Source organism: Acinonyx jubatus, chromosome B2 (assembly GCF_027475565.1).
Source record: "Acinonyx jubatus isolate Ajub_Pintada_27869175 chromosome B2, VMU_Ajub_asm_v1.0, whole genome shotgun sequence".
NCBI lineage: Eukaryota > Metazoa > Chordata > Mammalia > Carnivora > Felidae > Acinonyx > Acinonyx jubatus.
The window spans coordinates 30,019,581-30,045,233 of NC_069385.1; the positions used below are offsets into that span (position 1 = coordinate 30,019,581).

General features: G+C 45.7%; 1 protein-coding gene across 2 annotated transcripts; it reads left to right on the forward strand.

Moving 5' to 3' along the window:
* The first annotated feature begins 1,146 nt into the window (after positions 1-1,146).
* ALDH8A1 (aldehyde dehydrogenase 8 family member A1) lies at positions 1,147-24,222 on the forward strand. Of its 2 annotated transcripts, XM_015081885.3 has the most exons (7): positions 1,148-1,358; positions 5,223-5,370; positions 6,642-6,797; positions 8,457-8,606; positions 13,713-13,969; positions 17,636-17,797; positions 22,903-24,222. In XM_015081885.3, the coding sequence occupies exons 1-7, from the start codon at positions 1,221-1,223 to the stop codon at positions 23,353-23,355; spliced, it is 1,464 nt and encodes a 487-aa protein (XP_014937371.2). In that variant the 5' UTR covers positions 1,148-1,220; the 3' UTR covers positions 23,356-24,222. The 2 variants fall into 2 exon arrangements, with proteins under 2 accessions (XP_026912628.1, XP_014937371.2); XM_027056827.2 differs by lacking the exon at positions 17,636-17,797 and having other exon boundaries at positions 1,147-1,358.
* Positions 24,223-25,653: the final 1,431 nt, after the last annotated feature.

Consider the following 25,653-nt stretch of genomic DNA (forward strand, 5'->3'; position numbering starts at 1 on the left):
TCCGCTCAGGTCATGATCCTGCGGTCCGTGAGTTCAAGCCCCTCAGGCTCTGGGCTGACTGCTCAGAGCCTGGAGCCTGCTGCAGATTCTGTGTCTCCCTCTCTCTCTGCCCCTCCCTTGCTTGCGCTCTGTCTCTCTGTCTCCCCAAAATAAATAAATATAAAAAAAAAATGTTGACAACTGCCTGGTTGCCTTCCCAGGTGTTGTGTTGTAAGCCCTCCCACCATGGGAGCCCACGGAAGAGTACATGCTGCCCACGGGGGATGTGTACCGTCTCTCACTGGGGAGACAGGGCATCTCTGTGTCCTTCACATACTTTGATTAACAGTGTGACCGAGCACCTTTCATACCTTCATTAGCCAATCGTGTATCGCATCCCTTTTGCTACGAATTGTTGTTATTTGGGTTTGTTTTTTTTTAGCCTTTGCTTATTTTTTTCAATCGGGCTGTTCGTTTCCCTCACCAATTTATAGAAATTCTTACACACATCACAGATATGAATCCCTTGTGTGTTATACACACCATGCATATATTTGGCTTGTGTCTTTATTGCCATGGCACATCTGGCTGGTAAGCTGCTGGTTTCGGGATGGAGGGACCGGTCAGAGAGAAGGCAGGCAAGGTAAAGAGAAACACAGATGAGTGATGGAGAGAGGGAGTCTGTCTTCAGTTACCTCTGTGGGGTGAGGGCAGCGATGTGTGGAGGAAAAACATGATTAGGAGAAAAACGGATTAATGGTCATTCCTTACTAACTGCGATTTTGGACAAATTGACTTCTTTGAGGCTCAGTTTCTTCTACAATAGAGGGGATTTAATGACACTTTATATAGGGTTGCTGTGCGGAATGAATGAGTACATTCGTGTCAAGGACTTGCTTCAGGGTCTGGCCCTCAGTGTTTGAGCAATAAAGCTTATAGTGTGAATGCAATAAAAGGAGATACACAGATACCTTCTGACATTTCAAAGGGCCATGAACACATAAGCTGATGTTACTTTACCAGGTTATTATCCCTTTCTCAAAATGTACCGGAAGTCTGTGAAATATTCCAGAACTCTCTTCACTTAGAGTTGGGAGACTGGAAGGCTCCTGAGTGTCAGGACACCTCCCACATTCCCTGATTGGTAAATGAGGATGTCGGGGCTGGAGGTGAGGACAAGGCAAACTCAGGGTAGGGAGACTCCCTCACCAGTGGGGAGAAAGACAGGAGTTGTCTCCACCATGGCCGGAACAAAGGCACTTCTGACGCTGGAGAACTTCATTAATGGAAAGTTTGTACCTTGTAGCTCATATATCGATTCTTATGATCCGTCTACGGGGGAAGTATACTGCAGGGTGCCAGACAGTGGAAATGAAGAGGTGAGTAGTTCACTTAGGGAGACTGAAATGTACTTGGTGTGTTGATGACACGTCACTTACTTTTTTCTAGGAGCAAGGGGAATTGGGAAAAGGTGCCCAGTTGTTAAACATCGGCAGACAGGAAGATTTTAGTTCGGGGAAGGTTTGCTTTGTAATCGGACTCCTAGGATGTAGGTTTCCCCTGCAATCCGAAAAGAGAGCCTTCCTACGACACCTGTGGAAATGGCATAAAGTGCAGAGTCTCCTCCACTTACTGAAAGTTCGTGTCATGCAACTTTGCTTTTGGGAAAGAAATACATACTATGGTAATGGCTCTTTTCATAAAAGTGAAAATCCTCTTCGGGTTTCTTTTGGTTAGCGAAAACAGGTGCTAAGGTAAAAGCGAAGCAGTGTCATGTGACCTTTCAAAAGGGGCTACCTGGGACGCCTGGGTGGTTCAGTCGGCTAAGCTTCCGATTTTAGCTCAGGGTGGTCTCACGGTGCGCGGGTTCGAGCCCTACATCGGGCTCTGCGCTGACAGCACGGAGCCGGCCTGGGATTCTCTCAGCCCCTCCCCCCAATAAATAAATAAATAAACTTAAACAATATTCTTAAAAGAAAGGGGTGATACCTGTGCATGGAACAAAGCCCAGGTGACTGTGCAGAAGCAAGTTATTAGTCTAGGCAGCTTAACACACAGCTGCATTTCTCAGACATTTTTTAATAGGTGTCTACTAAAAACTATTAGTTGTTAAGAATGATCAGTATTACTGTTTCCTTTTCTCTACCAAGTGTTGCCTAAACTTGCCACTATATTCATGGTTTTCTGAAAAACTTGTTATTTCTCTAAAAACAAGCAAAAGTAAAAACCCAGGGATTTATTTTAGGTTATCCTTTAATAATTCCTTATGTGTTTAAAATATCTGGTAAAGTAAAACTGATCATTTGAATGATGAAATGCAAAATCAAATTCCCATATAGTTTTGTGTTTAAATTTAATACCATCCTTTTTCTTAAAGTGCTTAATGGCACACACATTAAAATTTTTTTATTGATGTTGAATTAATTTTGAGAAATTTTATAAAATGGTGGAGACACATTTGATTAGTTATCACTTATTGTATTGACAATGTAAATGTGTCTGGGGTGATAAATGTGGCTGATGGACATATGCTCATCTAATGCCTAATGCATTTTATTTTTTAAGGCACAAAGAACTAGATTATTTAAAGGATAATTGTAACCTTCATATATTAATAAAGATATATAAACAAGCCTTCATCTATACTAAGCTATTATTTCTCATTTGTTAATAATGTTTTCAATCTGTCTTGCATTAAAAAAACCTTTAGACTTATGGATTAAAGTTAGCAAATACTGGCTAATCTATTGGTTAAACTGTAACCCACAATTTTGTTTGTTTCCAATGACCTGGGATAGATGTGGGAAATCCAGCTTTGTGTTTTCCAGTCCTCCTGGTCTCAGGGTGTTTTCTAAACTGAAGTTAAAAACGACAAATATGACAAATTCAGTTGAAATATTTTCTGCAGCTAATGGCTCATGCCTTTTCAGAAGACAGAATGTACTATGGAAGCACCTGCTGGTAGAGAAATAAACATTTTGGATTTCCCTGCAAATATTCTCTCTGATCCCCATAAGTCCCAGCTTTTTCTGGCTTGAAAACTACGGTCCACGTACAAACTACATGCCCGATTTTACAGAAAGTCACTCACAGAAAGTGCTGCTGGTTTTGCTAACAGCGGAATTATCCCCAATATGAGTCGTAACAGCCTACAAATAAGACTTTATCATCGTCCTTTATTCCACAGACGACAGACAGTGAGCTAACGTTCTCATCTCTGATGCTTAGATCAGTGACCACACACACACACACACACACACACACACACACGTATGGTGGCATTTACATGATAGCTTGAAGTCATCAGCACAGACTGGGGTCGGACCACCTAGCTTCAGAGACCAGCTGCACAACTTAGTGTGTATGGTCTTGACTTAGAGCTGAACTTCCATGTTCCTCAGTCGCCTTACCTGTAAAATGGGGATAATAATAACACCTTATAGTGTTGTTCTAAGGATTAAACAGACTGGTATGTGTAAAGCCCTTAGTGTTTGGCAAATAGTAAATGCTTCCTAAGTCTTAGCGTATGCTCATGTTATAGTCACATGTATTCTAAGACAACTTAGAAAACATGACTGTACTTGAGTTCTCTGCGTAGCGAAAAGCTTAGCTTTTACACTGACAACCTCAGGAAGAGGACGTTTTGTACTGACCACAGCAGGAATAAACCCTCCTCTTGTTGGCGGGCACCCAGGCCTCGGCCGGGCGGCAGCTTCTGGTGGAAAGCCCACATTCTTCCTTCATCGTTTCTGTGGGTCCACATTAGAGATTCAGCTTTTGAAATGAAAACACCATTTTTTTCCCAGAAATGTATAATTGAAATGAGACTCATTGTATCCTTTATTCAGCCCCGCTGAGAGGGACTCTGTTTTCTATAAAGAAAGCAAAGGAGGAATGTACATCAGGTTTGGGGGGAGAGGGCAGCGGAATTGTCAGATCATGTGACATGAGAAAGATGCTCGTGGTGACCTGAAGCCTGTGGAAAAGGATTCTGAGGCTGGGTCTGAGCCCAGGGGTAGAAGCAAGCTGTGAGTTATTATAGTCTTGTCATGTGTGTGAGAGGGGAGAGGGGTGAGACACAGGCTATGGATTTGCTTTCTCTGGAAGATACTGCTTAGACTTTGCTAAGGGGCAGACAAAGGCAGCCCATGACCTGAAGACCCGTTTCACCTTGCATGAATTGGCCTTGCCTGTACCTTCCCCTGTATGTTTTTGGATTTGGCTCCAAAACCAGGTCTCCAAACTATCTGTTCAAACACAGATATCCTCCTCCCCAACAGGCCTCTTTTACTGGGCAGAGCCTGGCAGGGCAGGGACTGAGGCTGTGCCACAGAAGGCCAGCCATGGTCTCAGGGGCCACAAAGATCTGGGTTTGAATCCTGATACTGCCACTTATTGGCTGTGTGACCTCTGCTAAGTGACTTGAGCGCTCTGTGCCTCAGTTTCCTCATCTGCATAATGGGCATAGCAATAGGCATGGTTTAGAATTTTAGAACAGGTTAGATGAAATAATTTGTGTGTCTAACATCCCTTTATATAGAAAAATTAGTAAATGGCTATTATAATTAGTCATTCGGAGGGGAAAGACAGCCTGCAGATATGATTTCAAGCAAAATTTTAGACTTTCTCAGATGTGTTGGAGCTGGATTAAAAGTTTAGAGATTCTACGTGTCTAGATGAGTTTCCCCTCCCTATGATATTAAAAAAATGTGTATTTTGACATGATTGAAAACGTGCATCTGTTAAAATTAAAATGGCTTTTATTTTTAATGTTTATTTAATTTTGAGAGAGAGAGAGAGAGGGAGAGAGAGCGAGCATGAGCAGGGGAGGGACAGAGAGAGAGAGGGAGACATAGAATCTGAAGCAGGCTCCAGCCTCCGAGCCGTCAGCACAGTGCCTGATGTGGGGCTCGAACTCGCGAACCACGAGATCATGACCTGAGCCAAAGTCAGGTGCTTAACCGTCTGAGCCACCCAGGCGCCCCTCAAACAACTTCTTTTTAATAATCTGATGGCCACATCTGCACACCTTGGTCAAAACGGATCCCTCTTCTTTGTTTTTGCGGTGCCCTGATTCACCGGTCACGAAAACACCACTTTGCAGGTAACTCAGCACTAGCAAGTGTTGCATATTTGAAACTAGGCTGAAAAAAATTAGGCATGCGTGGAGCTGTGGTTTCTGGGTTCCTCGAACCTCAGGAGCAACAGTCCTAAGGTGATTGTCTTCCTGATGCTCCTCAAAGATCGAAGCCGCAGTGGAGGCCGCCAGGGCAGCGTTTCCTGGCTGGTCGGCCAGGAGCCCCCAGGAGCGCTCACAGGTGCTGCACCGGCTGGCAGATCTGCTCGAGAAATCCCTGGAGGACTTGGCCCAGGCGGAATCCAGAGACCAAGGTGAGTGCAGCCGCCTCTTAGCAGTGCTTTATGGCAAGTGCAGTACAACTACTCAGACGCTGGAGATTCACACCCTCGTTCCAGTTGGGCAGGGGACCTCTTGCCTCTTAACCACAATGGATGGGACTCAGGGCACCTTCTTCCCATCAGGCTAGCCTGCACGATGCTTCTCATGGCAGAGGTAGAGGTGGAAAGCAGAACCACCTGGGAGTTTGGCATCTGGCCCACGTCTGCCCCATTCTGATGGCCACAGCAAGTCAGAGCTGAGCCCAGGTTCCAGGGCAGGAAAGCAAATACATTTTGTCCATTTGGTGGAAGGCATGGCGGAGATGCTTGGCAAAGGGCACGGATATGGGGAGAGAGGAAGAGGAGGGTTGATCCTGCAATTCTCCAATCCTAGGCAGAGGGGTTCTAAGCGCGGGTAATTGAAGAGCAGTTACAGTCAAGTTGTTCAGAAAGAGTCCGACAGGTCAGCGTTCCGCTCCCAAAGCAGCTACCGTCCCAGAGGTGTGGATAATGGAGTAAATGCCCATAAATCCTTGCAGGGATGTCTGTTAGGAAAACCCAAGATCTTTTAAAATGGTATGTGTGCTATATATCAGCTTAAACTTAGGAAGCAGCTTGAGTCTAAGCCCTTAAGAAGGAGATGTTTCCTGCTGGTGCTCCTGCTGCGGGGAGTCCCCCGGAATTGCCAAAGAGAATAAAGGAAAAGTCCGGAGTCTCTTTTTGTTCCATCCAGGAGCTAGGTCATGCATGGGGCACATGGTGAGCGAGCGTCACATGCCAACCTCCGGATGCCATTGGTCGCTCTGTCACGTGCCCATCTGAAGGTCTCTGCCACGTACTGGGGGACATTTCATGTACAGCGTATGTCTGTCCGAGGGGTTTTATGGTGTCGTGCAGATACAGCTGTCCTAACACCCATTACTCCAACCCCTTTGTAGCCTGCACAAGGCATGGTGATTTTGAATTGAAAGAGCTGATGTGAGCGGAGTGGTAGCATCTGGTGAATTCATGATCGCTATCAATTGTTCAACCCCTCCCCCACCCACAAACAAAGATTATTTGACTCCGTTTTAAGAACCCCCCCCATCTTATAACGTCATACCTAATTATTTCACAGCTTTATGAAACCATGATCAGCTGTCCGTTAGTCAAGGGCTGGGGTCTGGGGCTGGAAGGCACCAAGGCTACGTGAGCGTGAGTTAGGATGCAGGTGCGGTAGTGTCTCCACTACACTGACAGTGCCTCCTGTTGCTGACTTGTTACAGGGAAAACCATAACGTTGGCAAGAACCATGGACATCCCCCGGTCTGTGCAGAACTTCCGGTTCTTCGCCTCCTCCATCCTGCACCACACATCAGAGTGCACACACATGGACCACGTAGGCTGTCTGCACTACACCCTGCGGGCCCCCGTGGGGATCGGTAGGTGCTGCTGGGTGAAAGCCTGCGCTGGGTTGGTGCCGAGGGACGTCCCGTCGGTTCTGCAGCACTGATCTAAGGGAACAGACCCAGAAAAAGGAAAGAGATGATTTCTTCTACTTGGACTGAAAATTAATGGGCCTCAAAAATCTATTTCGAGGTTATTTTTCTTTGTGTCAAATTCCCCACTTATTCCGAAAACATCGTTCCTGGGAAATTACCAGGAAAAGAATAATACCGAGAGGAAATTCACATACAAAGATTTTCCCCTCATACAACTAAAAAAAATCAAAAAGTTTCTTTCCAGAGAGGCTTGTAGTTAACAGCATGGATTTGGATATGTGCAGGGTCAGTTTCGTTAACATTTGTATATTTCACGATTCTTATCTGAAAAACTGAGAGAATAGTTTAATTTTATACTTATATATTTTAACATGGATTAAATGAATTAGTAAGTGTAGGGCACTTAGAACAGTGCCAGATAAGTGAGCCTTGACTGAATGGGCCGCTTCTTGCTTCCTTTTGGAGGACATATAAATATGAGCAATGTCTCAAAATATCCACTAGATGTCACTGTTCCTCCGAGGAAAAAACCCACCAACCTCCCATATTTATTACATTTTATGACAGGATAAAATAAATTAAAAGGAAAGAAAATGGGACATTTTACCACTTTGATTATTTGAACCCTTTGGAAATCACATTTTGAAGGCATTTAGGAGAAGCTCAAACCTTCCTCTAAGAAGCATGATGATATACAATGCTGAAAAAATACTGTTATCCCCTAAAGAAAAGATTTTCCAACGAGAAATATAATAATATAGAGTGTATGTTTACTTTCACAGCACAGGTTTGAGGGAAGAGTATAAAATAAAATGAATCCATTTACTTATTCATAAGGTATTTTGTGTGTGTGTGTGTGTGTGTGTGTGTGTGTGTGTGTGTGTTATGGTTGGAAGCCTACACATGGTTTCAGTCTCGCATGGGAACAAATTCTAGATGCTGGTTCTATCACTTGTTTAGCAATCCTATCTGCTCATGATACAGGTGAGAACCTAGAGAGAATTTTTTATTAAAAAATCCCCTGGCTCTCCAAAATGGATTTCTCAGTCTATGCATCAGAATTCATCGGCCTTACTAGTAGGAAGCCCCCACAGGGCACGCTCATTACTGATTTACTCTTATTTTACAAATAATTCTTAAAAGCTTGAGACTTTATGTCTTAATCCACAACAGATTAGAAACAGTGATGGAAAACCTTAAGTAGGAGCTAGACAGTTTGATGATGAAGGAGAGAGAGGTTTAAAAAAATGTGAACATCAGACTATAAATCTCAAAACTCATCACAGCTGGAACTGTTTAGTGACAAGTGACAGCCTCTTGGTCCTAGAACTTATATTGCTGTTTGTTCATCAATACAATTGTTACGACATCAAGAAAAGAGTAAATTGTATGGATTTATAGTTTGAAGAGGCACAGTGGCGTATGATACGTTTCAGAATTCTTTTCCTGAAGGTGGCTACCAATAGCAGAATTGGGGATTTTTAGAAGAGTAAGCTTCACTTTGATGCAGGAGGGAGGAGCTCCACGTGAAGAAACCCAGTGTGGCCAGCCTGCTTTGAGGGGCATGCCATTGCTGAAGGTGCTTCTGTCCTCTTGCAGCTGGTCTGATCAGCCCCTGGAATTTGCCACTCTACTTGCTGACCTGGAAGGTGGCTCCGGCCATTGCTGCCGGCAACACCGTCATAGCCAAGCCCAGCGAGCTGACGTCAGTGACGGCCTGGATGATGTGCAAACTCCTGGAGACAGCAGGTGATTTAGCTGCGGGTCCCGAGAGGCACGGGATCGGCTTTGGGGTTGCGAGTTTTGCGGGCTGCGGCCACCTCCGCGTCGCTGACGTTTGAAAAGTTATTTTGGATGGAAATCCGCTCAGAGCAAGATCGAGTCCATTGACATCTTTGCTTGTTGTCTCCCTGAGCTTTTCCCGAGAAACCCCTTTCATCACACTGCTTCCTCTCTTCGCCCGTGTACCGAGCTGCTGCAGGAACCCTTCCGCCAGCAGGGGGCAGGCAGTACAGAGACTTGTACAATCGGGGAGCCTCAAGCCCGACAGCAGCGGGCCCCAGAGAGTGTCTTCAGTGGTCAATTTAAATCTTCTGTTTGGACTTCGTGTTAACCTTGATGAAAATAAGGCTACTGTTAGGCACTTTTCTGTATGGTTATAGAGTAACTGCTCAAAATAGCCCATTTTCAAGAGATTTGAATATATATCCCTTAGTTTCCCCAGCATTTGGAGCCACTATGTGGAAGCTGATGCAATATGGTTCCTTGTCCTTTTTTTTTTTTTAATGTTTATTTATTTTAGAGAGACAAAGAGAGAGAGAGGACACAAGTGGGGGAGGGACACACAGAGAGAGGGAGACACAGAATCTGAAGCAGGCTTCAGGCTCTGAGCTGTCAGCACAGAGCCCGATGCAGGGCTCAGACCCATGAACTGTGAGATCATGACCTGAGCTGAAATCTGACACTCAACCAACTGAGCCACCCAGGTGCCCCTCCTTGCCCTCTTTTTGTGAATAGTATAATGGTCACATTCAAGGTATGTTCCTGGTTACATTCTGGGGTATAACTCAGCATGGGCACAGGGTTAGAGGGCAACCATCGGGAGGCCCCAGCTTATAACCCACAGGAAAGCCCCTCGCTATTAGGTCCCTCAGCTCAGGTCTCCATACATACTCTGGGCTGGGATGATGGGTGATGGTGGGAAACAGGCTGTCTTTCTGTCAGTCTCCGCTGTGCATACGTCCTTCAAGCCCACAGAGAAGGTAGCTGGGCTCACCCATATCTGTAAAGTAGGTGGTTGGAAAGAGCCCATCCCTCCCCCTTCTGGATATCTCATCTCTCCAAGCAAAAATATACATATTGGCTTCTAAAGAAGTTGAGCCAGTTCTTGACTCCAAGGTTTAGATGGCAGGTTGAACGGTGGCCTTATGACCCTAGTCTAGCTGCCCATTTCCCTTGTATTGTACAGAGGAATGAGGCCCTCCATCCTCAGTCTTTGAGGTGACATTTACGGATGCCCTAGGCTCCTGGAGGGTGTGTGATAGAAAGATGGCGACCTCTCCCACGCCCCACCTGTCATTCCTTCCTTCCACGAGAGATCACATTCTAATGCCGTTCTTTGCAAAACTAAGTGCCTAGTGTCTGCGGGGGTCCAAGGCAGTTCTTCCCTGCCTGTTGACTGTAGGTCCCCCGGGTGAACAGAAGTGGGACCTAGGCTCTGCTGTGACCCATGTCGGGGAAGGAACGCATGGAGGGGGCATGGGCCACAGAGCTGTGTTCCCAGAACCGTGCTCTCTTGAAGTCAACTACGTCTTGATCTAGGATGATTCCTTTCCCTCAGTACTCTCCCCTTCCATACACCCAGAACCTGGTCTGCATGAGAGGTTTATGTATCCATGTATTTGCACAGCAGTGATCTTCTTTCTTGTGAACAAATAAGCTGACTATACCAAGGTGGTCCTTCTCTCCTTCCCAGGCTGGGCTGGTTTTGCTGAACTTCCCTCCTCTGGCCCACTGAGAGCATAAGGCTCAAATATCACCTTAAAAAAAATTATTTTAGAGAGAAAGAGAAGGCACAAGCAGGGGAGATGGGAAGAGGGAGGGAAAAAGAGAATCTTAAGCAGGCTTCATGTGCAGCGCGGAGCCCGATGCGGGGCTCGATCCCATGACCCTGGGATCATGACCTGAGCCTAAACCAAGAGTTGGATGCTTAACCAACTGAGCCACACAGGCACCCCTCAAATTACACCTGCCTTAAGCCCTCAGTTTCTCCACTGAGACTATGTAAGAGACACTTTTAATGGTGTAAGAAAAAGAAAGCTAAAATGACCTGCTGGTGCGTTCTGGGTATTTAAAGAGCCAGTCCTCTAGTCCTGAGCCTTCAAACAGACTTGGCAGATGACCTTCCTGTGAAGTGCAATCATTTAAAAAAGCACGCAGTGAGTAACTCTTTGCAAGTCCTAGAGTATTCGCTTCTTCTTGGGGGCACCAAATGTTTGCCCTCATTCTTGGAGTGTCTACTGAAAGCAGATTTCTGGCCTTCCTATTTTTTTTTAAATTTTTTTAATGTTTATTTATCTCTGAGACAGAGAGAGACAGAGCATGAGCCGGGGAGGGGCAGAGAGAGAGGGAGACACAGAATCCAAAGCAGGCTCCAGGCTCTGAGCTGTCAGCACAGAGTCCGACTCGGGGCTCGAACTCACAGACTGTGAGATCATGACCTGAGCTGAAGTCGGTCACTCAACCAACTGAGCCACCCAGGCGCCCCTGGCCTTCCTATTTTTGTTCTGCCCAATTTAAGCTTGTTGCCACCCTGCCGCATCCTAGCATGGGAGGGACCTTGTGCCCTTTCTTGTCCGTTAGCCACCTACTCTCAGGTTTCTCGAATTGGTATTTGCTGACTTGGCTGCCTTCTTCCTTTGATAACCAGAATATCTTAAGGGTAGAGGGCGGGTGTCTCTAGAAAAATTTCATTACTGCCTCCATCGAATGGCAAATTGGTACTGAGAAATAACGGCCAGTACGTAGCTCTTAACATATTAACACCAGAGCTCAAGGAAATGTAAAGTGTTTGCGCCGTTGTGTAGAAGGCAATTGGCCTGGAAGAAATGAGCCCACTTTCCTGGATTATAAATGTGTGGTGTTTCTAAGTTTTCTTCACTCTTCGTTAAAATGCTATCGTAAACGTTAGAAGGGATTTGGTCCATTTTTGCCTTCAGGATTTATAAAGCCTGACCAATAGCCCACCTTCTCTTGCCCCCAAACTCCAATCAGAAAACATCGGGCAGGGGCGCCTGGGTGGATACGTCAGTTAAGTGTCTGACTTCGATTCAGGTCATGATCTCGTGGGTTTCTGGCTTCGAGCCCCGCGTCGGGCTCTGTGTTGACAGCTCAGAGCCTGGAGCCCGCTTTGCATTCTGTGTCCCTCTCTCTGTGTCTCTCCTCGGCTCATGCTGTCTTGTCTGTCACTCAAATTAAATAAATAAACATTTCAAAAGAAAAAAGAAAGAAAATATTGGGCAAATATTCACATGCCCAGTAATAATTGATGGAGATTAAGACCCCTTCCTGCAAACGATGGGGAACCTGTCCTTGTTTCTCTCCCATCAGCCTCCATGGGGCCCCCCCTCCTGAACCTCCTCTTTGTCCCAACGCAGGGCTCACCTGCATTCACATGGTGTCTGGCCCTGGGTCTGCCCTCTGTGGCAGTGACCTGTGATCCAGGATCGAGCCAGACTAGGTTTCAATAAGTGTGCACGTGACTGTAACAGTGGGGCCATTAGAGGTGATGCTTTGTCAGATGCCACGTTGATTCTTCACACCTGTCCCTGAGGCTCACCTGAAGGGGGCCTAGTTTGTCCCCTCAAGTGATCAGGCTAAGACTGGCTCTACGGGAAGGTGTTCGCGATGATAATGGATCATTGATGAGAACTTATTATTTATACTTTAAAAGCATATTCTTGAAGAGATGGTTGTAATCCCATGGAGTATGTTTCTATGAAGGAGAGAATGGCCAACCTGGACGGAAAAAGATCCTAGAAGCAGGGTAGTTCAAGAACCTTACACATTGGAGGTTTTCTGCCTCTGTTGCATTTCAAGGCTGAAGAAATACAGGCAATACATTCAGCTACCTCCAAGCAAACCTAAGAGCTTCCTGGACACATCACAATTGCACACAGATTTTCTTTCTGAACACTTAAAGCTTTCAAACAAAGTCAAGAACCATTTCTGATTTGGATAATGTATGCTAAGTATTTGTTCATTCATTCACTTAATTGCTTAATATTCCGCACCCGGTTTTGCCTCGTAATGGTTGCCGTTTAACCTCACTTTGCCTCAGTTTGGGTGAGGTGAGGATATTAAATCCTACCTGCATCATCAGTTGTTGGGAGATGGGAAGGGTGTAAATCACTTGCAGCAATAACTGACCCGCAGTGAATGTGAGTGTTTAGCAGTGTTAATCTATATGGCAAACTAGGCCATGGCAAGGGGAACAGGGTGGGGAGCAAAACACAGACACCATTTCTGCCCTTAGTGTGCCTTCCAGGGTTGGATAGGTAATAAACAAGGAAAGCCATAAGCACATAAAAAAAAAAAAAAAATACACGCAAATGTAGGAAGGTAGGGTCTCATGATAGAAAGATTGGGGCACCTGTGTTCAGGTGTCCTTGGTATTTTACGTCAGTCCAGGAGTGTAATGGTATGTCCATATTATGAGACACAGGACCTTCAACTCAATACTCACCTTCCCAGAGGAGCCTCCCTCACGTCCCTGGGCCAGGATAGTCTAATCTCTTCTTCCCTCTACTTAACGTGTTCACATTGCGTTGTGACTTCTGGATGACAGCTAAGAGCAGGGCTTCTCTACCTTAGAGGGCCTGACCTGCCTGAGGATATCTCTGCGTCCTCAGCCCCTGATGCCTAGTCAATATTATGGAATGAATTAATTAGAATGTTCTAATCTTCGGGGCGCCTGGGTGGCTCAGTCAGTTAAGCGTCCCGCTCTTGATTTCGGCTCCGGTCAAGATCTCACGGTTTGGGAAATCAAGCCTTGCATGGGGTTCTGCGCTGACAGTGCAGAGACTGCTTGGGGTTCTCTCTCTGCCTCTCCCTATACTGGCTGGCTCTCTCTCTCAAAATAAATAAATAAACATTAAAACAAAGAGAGAGAGAGAATGTTCTACTCTTCGTTTTTCTAAGGCAAAGCTCATGGAGCTTTGTTATTAAACTAGAGGCGGCCATAGACATTTCCTCCCACCCATTCAAGCTATTGGACTTTCCAAGAGAATGTCTGTGTAACAGAAGTTCTCAACATACCGAGAAGAATTAGTGTAACTGTCACTGTGTCCCATCCAGGTGTTCCACCAGGTGTGGTAAATATTGTGTTTGGAACGGGGCCCAAGGTAGGCGAGGCCCTGGTGTCCCATCCAGAGGTACCCCTGATTTCCTTCACGGGGAGCCAGCCCACCGCCGAGCGGATCGCTCAGCTGAGTGCTCCCCATTGCAAGAAGCTGTCCCTGGAGCTGGGGGGCAAGAACCCCGCCATCATCTTTGAGGATGCCAACCTGGAGGAGTGCATTCCCACGACCGTCAGGTCCAGCTTTGCCAACCAGGTACGTCCTCTGGGTTGCTCTGTTTGTTTTTATTTTGTTTCGTTTCATTTTTGGTTTGTTTATTTTTAAACTCTGTGACCCTGTCAGACTGGATCTCTTTCATCACAGTACAAAGCCAGGAGTGAGCCGGTCAATCTGGTGCTATTTCAGTGAGAAGAGGTTGTTACATTGTGTTATTCCGCTGACTGTCTGTGTTATCTCAATGTCCATCTGTGGTCTTGTAGAGTCACAGCTTCTGTTTAGCAAGCTCCTCTTTCTGAGTCACAGCTTTTTGTCAGGTACTGGCCATGGGCAAAATGATTGATTTTTTGTTACTCCAAGCTTTTCTCTCCCTTAATTCATAGAGTCACTCTCATTCTCTTCTCGCTGTCTCAATGTCCTATCTCCAGTGAACCTTTGCTCCCCCAAAGCATCCTAAATGCACCACACACTTAGAAATAAATGCCTAAACCAGCCTACAGCACCTTTCTTATGTTGGAGTCATGGGTGTCATGGAGTCATGGCAACTTTTCATCTCCTGAAATTGTGTAAACAGTTGTTTTTCTGGAGGCGACAGTTTTTAGCAAATTCTTCGATGGCGTCCCAAAGGGTTAGGAAAACCAGCCCAGATAGACCAGAGTGGAAGCATCACGAAGAGGACACCTGTACCTGCTTTGGGGGCACACTTGACCTTCAACAGGTATACGAAAATACTGAATGATTTTCTCCAAAGGGTCTGTTTTTATTTTATTTTTATTTTTATTATTTTTTTTAATGTTTATTTATTTTTGAGAGAGACAGAGACAGAATGCGAGTGGGTTAGGGGCAGAGAGAGAGGGAGACACAGAAGCAGAAGCAGGCTCCAGGCTCTGAGGGGTCAGCACAGAGCCTGACGCGGGGCTTGAACTCACGAGCTGTGAGATCACGACCTGAGCCGAAGTCGGACGCTTAACCGACTGAGCCACCCAGGCGCCCCTCTCCAAAGGGTCTGTTTAAAAAAAAAAAAAAATTAGCAGAGGGCAAAGAATTAATGAAAGAGAACTGTCATAGAAGGATGAGTAGAATGAGATAGATCTTTATTTAACTTGAATAAACTGCAAAGCCTTTTGAACCTTTGTTTCTTTACCTGTAAAATCACAGAAGCAAGAATGATGCCTTCCAGTAGGGTTTTCATGAGTGTCGAACAAAAACATTCTTGACGGTGGTTTTTCAGGATGATTACAATTGTAATGATTTCTCTTGCAGTAATTCTTAGAGAAAGTGGTTTGATTATGTATCTCTGTCCACACCTCTATATACAGATATATCCGTGTGTATAGAGTGTTTCTGAATCAATAGACTTCAATTTCAGATTTGAGAAAATAGACTTGCAATTTTATGATACAGCTATTTTAATCATTAAAATAAACAAGGATCGAAACGAACAATGAGATCGAGCATTTGGGTGGCTTAGTGACAACAGTGCGGTGGGGGGACAAACCGTGGCCTGAGACATAGTTGAGGGGGTGTTCAGTGGCCTCTGCATGGTGGCAAATGCACTCCGAGTGCACAGAAGGACTGTGCAAGAACTTGAAATGCTCAGACAGCCTTCCTCTTGGGGGGAGGGGGGGCGTGTATTTTAAATGCCGGTGGGAAAGGACATGAACCCAACTGGCTAATTCGAGACAACAAATAGACTTTAGGCAAAATAGAGGGGCTGATTGCTGTTTCCTTGGCCGAGAGATGAGTCCCACATAGTGAGCACTTCCTCCTCAACTGGACACAACGGGCTCCTTCGAAACATCTCCACCGTGTGTACTCTCCTTTGGAGTGGGGCACACTCATACTTAAGACACGCCATGGGACTCGGAAGAAACGAACTCGGACTTCAACATCACTCAGACTGAAGTTGAAACTTCCTGTGCCTGGGGGCCTTGGGCCTGTGTTTGGTCAAACTTCATTTCCTAATTCTGAACTGGAAAAGCTGGTACACCACTTTTTGAGGAAAGCATCCCGCGCTGTGCCTGGCGCACAATGGGCACTCAATCAATAAGATTTCCCTTCTCTTATTTCCTCTCAAGTCATGCCACTAGGGACGCTAGTCTCACCTATGCTTTCCCGGCACTAAGTAGTCAGGAAAACCCTGACTGGTTAACCCCTCAGATCTCTTTACCACTCTCTCCCCTGTCTCCCGCACGTGGCGGAGGGCACTCGTGTTGGGAGATTTCCCAAGCCAGGTAGGCAGATGGTTCTAACCGTGATCCTGGCTGGCAGAGAGAATTTATTGCTCCCAAACAGTGAGTGTTTAATTTGGACAGTGCATCTTTGCACAACTAGCAAGATAATTAGAAACGTTCTATTGTTAGGATGGTTGTGAAGGTCAAGCAAATATAAATGTGACAAAAATAGTTGTTCATGTGTATGTGTACTTGTCAAACCTATATAATGCTTTGATGTGTCTAGAATGGTGTTTGCGAACGATTGCATGGCGTAGCCAAATGAGAGTAAGGATGACTTTTCATTCAGGCACCTGTTAGCACCTCAGCCCAGGACACTCAGTGCCTCTGCTTGGGTGGCGATTAGGCGTCTGAGCCTTACCTGTGTGAAGCAGAACTTCCGGTTTCCCTCCCTCTCCTTTCCCTGCAGTGCTGATCTTCTCCCTGCCGTGGGCTCGCCTTCCCAGGGAAGAGCACTATCATCTGCTCTGCGGCTCCATCAAAAACCTGGGAGCCACCCTGATTCTTACCCTTTCTTTTCCTTCTGTCTCAATAACCCATCAACCAGTCTTGTCGGTTCAGTTGTTTTTTTTTTTTTTTTTAATGTTTTTGTTTGGTTTTGGTTTTGGTTTTTGAGGGAGAGACAGAACATAAATGAGGGAGAGGCAGAGACGGAGGGAGGGAGACAGAGGGAGGCAGAGACACAGAATAAAAGCAGGCTCCAGGCTCTGAGCTGTCAGCACAGCTGTCCAGGCTCTGAGCTCCAGGCATGGGGCTCAAACTCGTGAACCGAGAGATCATGACCTGAGCTGAGGCTGGACGCTTAACCGACCGAGCCACCCAGGCGCCCCGCAATTATTAGGATACATCCTGAAACCCGTCTGTTCTGCAGAGCATCTATACCAGTTTCCTTGCACTTTTGGGGTCCCATGTCCCTTTTCGAGTCTGGGAACATCAGTGGACGCCTACCACTTGTCTCATGTCCACTGGGCCTGCCCTGGTCCGAGCTACGTCCACTTATCTGGACTTCTGGAATACTCTCTTAATTCTACTCCGATCCTGCTCGCATTCCCTTCTGTTCTATTCTCCACACAGCTGCTGGGAGGATCCTTTCACAACGTGAACCCCATCACATCATCCTGCTGCTTAAAGCTTAAAGGCTTTCACGGTCTTTTCATGATGCCAGGAGCAAGGTGCAAGCTCCTTGTGAGCCTGTGAGACTGCATGATACTGCCTTGCTCCTCACCTCCTGCCCTCATTTCCTACCCTCCCCGACCCCATTCCTGCCTACACTCCCGCTCAGCCCTGCTCACGCTGTCTTGCCTTGCCTCGCACACCGCTGTGGTCCTCATGGTGGGACTTTGTCTGGTTTGTCACCGTCTCCCATTGCCTAGACCAGTGCCTGGCCACTGCCAGGTGCTCACAATTGCCGCGTTGACCTATCCACGAAGGAGGGTGTCTTGTCATTGTCCTCACATGTCATTCTTGGCAGGGTGAAATATGCCTCTGTACCAGCAGAATCTTTGTCCAGAAGAGCATCTATAGTGAATTTTTGAAGAAGTTTGTAGCAGCTACCAGAATGTGGAAAGTTGGCATTCCCTCCGATCCATCGGCCAGCATGGGAGCTCTGATAAGTAAAGCTCATTTGGAAAAAGTAAGTACATCTGTGCAATGTGAGTTTGGGCATAAGCTCAGTGTAGGACACAGCACACATCCATGGTTTGAAATGTTGTTAATTACTGCCTTATTCCTAAAGCATTCGGGCCTGTATAGGAAATGGTCTCTGAAATATTAGATATGAATACACAAATGTAGTCCAAGTTAAAGCAGCATCTACACGGAATGAATGAATCTAGGAGGTCAGCATGGAGATAGAATCAAGAGTAAGGAAGTCAAATTTCAAAACATAAAGGTCACTAATAAGAATGATGCAGAGTAAGGGAGGCAGGAGTTTCCATAGATAAAAGTTCCCAGTGGAAAGGACTCTGCCTCTGGCTTACAGCAGATGGAATTCTGGAAGGGCCAGCATGCATGATCCTAATTAGGTGGTTCGTAATTGGTAAGATGAGTGGTGGTCCATGTGGGAGAAGCCATCGATGGTCTTTGGGTGGTTGGTGGCATTTAGGTCTTTAAGGTCATTTTAACTTATTACCTGATGTGATTCCCAAAAGAAGTCATAGAATTTTGGGGCTAGGGGACCTTGTTTTCAGCTGTGGTGACTGAGGGCCACCAAGGAAGATACGCTCCCGTCAGTTAGCCTCTGAGGGACAGGGCCTTTACCTAAGTTTCTGGAAATCTTTGACATTGCACAGATGTGGCAGATTAACTGCATTTTAACTTTGACTTTTACAATATTGTGAAGCAGAGATGCACATAATGGAGGGTGTAGTAGCTTGAGGGTCTCTTCTTATTTCTTCTATTTTCTCCAGTGAAGCAGGAAGCAGGGTGAGGAGGGGAGAATGTGTGAAATGGTTCTGCGGGAGAGACCCCCATGGCTTCTAGCGTAGCCACAGAAGCTGTGGACAAAGGGCAAGAATCCTAACCTAAACCATGCGTGATCTTTAGTTTGTTTTCAAGACTTGAGAGCCACTGACAAGGTTTTAGACCCAGTATGGCCGCCCAGAAATGCCATCTTCTGTGAAACCAAATTATGCTGGCAAGACAGGCATTTATTTAACGTGGCAGTTAATTTTGTTTTCTTACTATCATTTCAAGGTAGTTACTGAGGTTCCATGAATAACCCTGAAAATGGTGACGGGTACAGTTACCAGTTTTTTCCTGACCGCATTCAAACATAAGCACGTATTTATCTTTCAAACAGAAGTTTTCGAACACTCCCGAATATTTTTACCATCATGAATGTTTTCTATCTCCGTCAAATAACTAAGAAAAAAATAAACTTTCTATTTTGGAATAACTTAAGATTTATAGAAAAATCTCAAAGAGAAGGCAGATGGTTTCTATATCCACTCACACAGCTTTCCCTTTGTTACCGTCTTACATGTCCACGGTGCAACTGTCCACACCAAGAAACTGACGTTAGCACATTACTGATAGCCAAACTGCAGACTTTTCAGCCAACGTCTCTTAATTTTCTCCTCGATCCTTAGAGAAAATAATTTCTCAGCTACTTTCCTTATTAAAATAAAATAAAGTTAATTATTTTGCACTCATTTTAGAAAGTTCCATGACCCTACTGCTTTTAAGGAGAAAGATTTTGTATACACAGTTAAAAAGTTTTTAAAAAGGGGTCCCTGGGTGTCTCAGTTAAAGCGCCCAACTTCGGCTCAGGTCATGATCTCGCAGTCTGTGAGTTTGAGCCCCATGTCGGACTGTGTTGACAGCCCAGAGCCTGGAGCTTGCTTCAGATTCTCTCTGCCCCTCCTGTGCACGCGCGCTCTCTCTCTCTCTCTCTCAAAAATAAACATTTAAAAAATTAAAAAAAATAGTTTTTTATCGTTGGCCAATTTATTTTATTTTGATTTCTCTAGGGAAGCACACTAAAGATGTTATTCCCATTACTCCACCACGTATCGACCTGCTGCTGTCTATGGAGTCTCTCGTGTTTGTGGTCCCTCCTTCCTCGTGTAGAGCACCCCTCAGGTGGACTTATGTTTCCTCCCCTTGTGAAGCCTTAGGGCAATCCTGCGGGGGCTCAGAGGGTTCCTGGATGTCTGCCATCGTCGCTGCTCCACGTGGAGCAAGTGTGCCCAGATGCAAGGAATCACAGCGTCCCTCTCTGACTCTCCCACCAGGTGGACCCCTGACGGGTGCTTTCAGATCACTTCTTGTGCGAAGGCCCTGGGTACCTCTGCCCTTGACGGGGAGCTCATGGGAGCAGCTAGGGAAGTGTAAATGTGGCCTTTCCGGTGGGACTCTTTTCAGTCCAGTATGCCAAACCCTCCGGGACGGAGGAGGCAGCGGACACGTTCCACTGGTGGGCATCTTTCCTCGCCTGTCACTGGAAAGCTTGGGGGGCTGCGTGCTAAGGAAGGTCTGGCTGCCCTCTTTGTTTTCTTCTGCAGTTTGTCTATATCTTCTCCGAATCAAATTAGCCCTGCAGCGTCTGGGGTCTTTGTCCCCTGCAAATTAGCCCTGAAGCGTCTGTGCCCATCTTACTTCTATGTGGCTGTCGCGATAGATGGCGATTCAGGGACAGAAGAATCCCATTAGAATATGTCGAGGTTGTCCTGTAATGGCAAAGGACTCAGAACCCACAGAGACACAGCATGCTCCTAAGAGGACCTGTGACTTTTCAGGTTCCCAGAGACCCAGGGGATGCATAGGTAGCTGCAGGAGACTCTGTCCTCCAGGAGTGAAGAAAAGGCTCTTCGCCTATTGCACGGCGTTGCTGCCCAAAGATGCGGGTAATTGGAGACGGAATTGTTGAGTGTTGACAGTGAGGCTGGGGGAAGCGCAGGGGATCCTGGCTGGTGCATCCCCCGACAGGGCCAGTCTTCAGGCCTAACAAAGGTCCACTTTGGCAGTTTCCTGTCTTCTTTTGTCAGGTTAAAAAAACCCGACCTGCAGGGTGGGAGCATCTCTGAAGTCTCCTAGCCAGTAAGCATCAGATCGTGTGTTACACCATCTCCTTCTTCACCAACAGCACCGAGAGCAGCTGGCATCCATAAGACTTACTGCGTACCGGGCGTCATGCTAAATATTTCACATGCATGATTTTCTCGAATCCTAGGAATGGGTGGGAATGTTAATCTTATTTTTCAGAGGGGAAACTGAGGCACAGAGCATTTGAAATCTCTCCGCGAGTAAGTGGAGGCCCTGGGATTTGAACACTTGGGCTCCCCAGCACACCCATCTGCCCTCTGTGCTCTGATTTACGTGCAAAGCTACGAAGTAGTAACTACTCTCTGTTCTCAAAAAAGTTTCGTAATAATAGTCTATTACATTTTATGGCATATTACCAGTCACAATGTTGTTTTCTTTTTTCAGATTTTACTGAAAATCTCAGTTCCTGAGCTTCTAGTATAGATAGTCTATCATCCAGTAATACTTTCCCCAGAAAATAAATTCAGTTTAGTGTGAGTCATCTTATACATTAAATATCTTGAAAAGTTCACAGTTTGAAAACCGACGCTTTCACGTTTTAGAGCCTAGAACCTGTAAGAGATAGATAATCATGAAATTCTGGGTAGAGGAGACAGTCTAAAGCCAGAACGCTCTGAGTTTGAATCACTGAAGAAAGTTCTGGTCCTGTGACCAGCAGGGGCCCCTGGAGACCTTTGCCTCAACTTCTCCTGTTCACGCAGGATGCGACCTTTGGCATGTTTTAATCTGGGTGGGTTGCTTCAAGAGGAATAAAAGAATACGGGAAGGAGGAAAAAGTCCAGACCTCATTTAGTCTCCACCCGCAAACTAGACTAGGGCTTTTCAGGAAGAACACTGAGATCCCTGCACGGGTTGGGGGGAACGGTGTAGCAGATTGGAATGCAGAGCTGTTCCAAATGTTCTATTTTTTTAAAGTGTTTGACTTCATGGCTTATTAAGTGTTCCATAAACTAGAGCAAAACGAATCATAAAATAACATTACCTTTTTATTTTTACAGAGTGAACACATAGCTCTACGTTGAATACAGTTCTACGATGAAATATTAATCTGATACTGGGGCAGAATGCTCAGATAGATAGGTGATAAGAAGCCAAAGTATGATTTCAACGTACCCAGCCTTTGATGGGCCGCCTCACTGCTGTTCTACGCTTTTAATTTGGGGGATTACTTTTCTATGGCTTCTATGCTTATCATACCCTTCAGAGGCCGGATAATGTTGTGACTGCAACAACCCTTCCAGACGTAACCATACGTATCATTTTAAAATGAGTCATTTCTACAACCATTATTAGTAAACATCTGTCATTGTCCCCGAGTCACTGGGTTTACTTATTACATAATTTATTTCCCATTATAGTTGGCTATACTTTATTGCCTAGATATATTTTTAGAATATAATCGGTAATGAGACTAGAAGTTAGAAATTATTTGTTCTGGAAGCCTAGCTATCTTGGCCATTAATGAAATCTTATACACCCTTCAACTTCCCATATTCTGCAGTGGACACAGTCCCTCCCAAAAGTGAGCAATTATTCTTTTGTGTATTTAACTACCGATTATACCGGAGTGTGGATTCTGGCTTTCCTGTTTATTCGTTGTATGGACCATCTACCCTTTTTGACGCTCAATTTTGTCAGCAAAGAGGGGATAATAATACATAGCTAATAGAGTTTTGAGAGAATTAAGTGAGAATGTCTGAAAAGCGTTTATCCATGTGCCCAGCACGTAGACATTAAATAAATGACTCCTCTCCTCTAACGTATGAGGGCTGGATGCCCAAATGATGGTCAGAGCACTTCTGCCCTCAGGCTTAGCAGCTGAGCAATACGGTAGTCAGCTTTGGAGTTCTTTTTTTTTTAATTTTTTTATACATTTATTTATTTTTGATAGAGACAGAGCACAAGTGGGGGAGGGGCAGAGAGAGAAGGAGACACAGAATTGAAGCAGGCTTCAGGCTCCTAGCTGTCGGCACAGAGCCCGATGTGGGGCTCGAATTCACAAACCGTGAGATTGTGACCTGAGCCGAAGTCGGACGCTTAACCGACTGAGCCACCCAGGTGCCCCTCAGCTTTAGAGTTCTTAGCAATGACCTTACACATTTTATGTAGATGATTCAAAAATATTGAATTTTCTGCTGCTTTGTGTAAAACCAAATGGTAAGGTGCTGCTAATCATGGTTTCTACCCACTTAGGTCAGAAGTTACGTCAAGAAAGCCCGCGCTGAAGGGGCCCGAATTCTGTGTGGTGAAGGGGTGGATACGTTGATTCTCCCCCCCAAGAATCAAGCAGGATATTTTATGCTTCCCACAGTCATAACAGACATTAAGGATGAATCCTGCTGCATGAAGGAAGAGATATTTGGTCCAGTGACATGTGTCGTCCCCTTCGATAGTGAGGAGGAAGTGATTCAAAGAGCGAACAGTGTTAAATACGGGTTGGCAGCAACTGTGTGGTCAAGCAATGTGGGCCGTGTCCACCGAGTGGCTAAGAAGCTGCAGTCGGGCTTGGTCTGGACCAACTGCTGGCTCATCAGAGAGCTGAACCTCCCTTTTGGGGGGATGAAGAGTTCCGGGATAGGCAGAGAGGGAGCCAAAGACTCTTATGAATTTTTCACTGAAGTCAAAACAATCACCATTAAGCACTGACCTCGGCCAGCGGAGAAGCTGTTATGGTCAATGCTCGGCTGTAGAGAATCAGTCATCCAACGTGGTGAGCAGACTCACCAGCATAAATTCTAGCCACATCTTGACTTAGCGGGTTTTCTCTACCTTATCCTCGGTAGTTAGTATTTTTATCTGCTGTCAAAGAGATGCTGTCTATTTTCACTGTGGAGTCAAAGAAGAGAAGACTCCTGAACAGGAAGGCACAAAAAGGGAGCCAAGGGATTGTCAGGTTCCTCTATGTTGTGTCTTCACTTTTTTTTTTTTCATTGTTTTGATTGAATTCTTGGTAATTTAAAGACAATCTTTTTTTTTTTTTTTTGCTTCTTTTTTTTTTAATTTGAGAGGGAGAGAGAGAGACAGACAGAGAGAGAGAGAGAGAGAGAGAGAGAGAGAGGATGAGCACAAGTGGGGGAGAGGGCCAGAGGGAGAGAGAGAAAGAGAGAATCTTAAACTGGTTCCATGCTTAGCATGGAGCCTGATGCAGGGCTCAATCCCATGACCCTGGAATCATGACTTGAGCTGAAATCAAGAGTCAGATAGATGCTCAGGCAACTGAACCATCCAGGCACCAACATCAATATCGATGAAGCCAACGCTGATGATAAGCATAATATGGAATTTGTCAGAGCAGGCCTATATGGTAGGTCCCACTAAATACATCTATATAAGGACAAAGAAAAATAACATAATGACTGCTTTTGGAGGGAATTTGGAATAAGAAGAGGAAATAGTTTGATCCATTTCTACTGTAGTGTCTAATCAATTACAGTTCTTCATGTATACATCTCATTAGATTTACAACCTACTAATCCTAAAAGAATAAATGTTAAGCAATTTTAGTAGACAGTATGACATATACCTTTTTCTTGAATTGTCCTTTATTCTTCCTTATCCTCATCCTCTTAGGGGTATGGACTTTATACAAAGTAATAAAGGTATTTCCAGTGCCTTTTTTTCTGGATCCCCTAATGATCAGAGGGGAAAACCGAGCTTTACAGAGATTAAAGTAGCATGCTCAAGGTCATACACATGGTAAGGGGCAGAGGAAGGATTTGAACCCAGGGCTGTCAGTCTCCAAAGCCATGATCTTTGACCATCTCACACTTGTCTTGGGTTCTGCTTTGGAAACAGCCACATACTTATGGCTCATGGAAAACATCGCGTTGTGTCTCCTTTCCATGTCTCCCTCCCCCTGCCCCTCCCTGGCCCCACTAGGCCATGTGACCCAGGAACTCCTCCAGCACAGCCCTTCCTGCACTGACTGAAACCACTTGTTTGCATATCTGACCACCCAGATAATTGCCGAAAGCCCAGGCAGGTGCCACTGCAGGTGCTACTCTCCACTGAAGTCTCGATCCCAACACAGTGCCTGGCACACAGAAGGTGCTCGAAACAAGTTTCCAGGAATGCAGTGAAGGTCTTCCTGATACTCTGGGGTGTTTGTTTCATCGTGTATGGGGGTGGGGGTTGGGTCAGGGCCGGGGGACAGAATAGTCTTTACCGTTTTGTGTAGTTTTTTGGATATGTCGGCGTGTTCACAAATGCTGGAAAACATAAACGCCTTTGAGGTCAAGCGATGGTGTGGGATCATATCTGGTTCCCAGCTTCCACCTCCCCTCGCCTCCCCTTTTCTCACCTGCTCTGTTCTCCAGCTCAGGCCCCGGCGTCTTCATTAGTTAAGTCTAGGACCAATCCCATGAATCAACAGGAAGAATTTCAGCAGCTCCAGTCTCGAAGAACCCACAGTTTTGTTCTTATACCTGGTCTAGCCCAAGCTCATCCTTATTTCTGAGACCTAAGCCACATCTTGATTCCAAATCTTGTCAGGGCTCTGGGTCCTGTATTGTTCAGGGGACTGCCTCTTGCTGACAGACATTCTGGATGTCATTTCCCAGCTTCTGGGTCTCTTTGGATCTCTAGAAGCTGCTTCTGGGCTCATGAGGCAGTCTCATTAATGCATATTTGACCAGATGCTATTCTCTGTCACTCCAACACGGGCCCAGTTCTCCGTTGCGAACGCCAGTGGCTATGATGTCTTAGCACCCGATGGGCCTTTTTTCATTCGTTCTAGCCTACCACGGGTCACTTTAGCTCCAAGACCTTCCCCTCCCAGACCATCCTATATTGTCTCAGGCCCCACATCGGTTCAGGGCACCCTTTGGGTCTGTGCTGGCACCACAACAGAATCCCACCAGAGGGATGATTCTGCAGCTGTGTGACTGCCGGCTCCCCTGTGTGCTGTGTTCAGAACTGATAATGAAAACACCGGAAGGGGAGGCA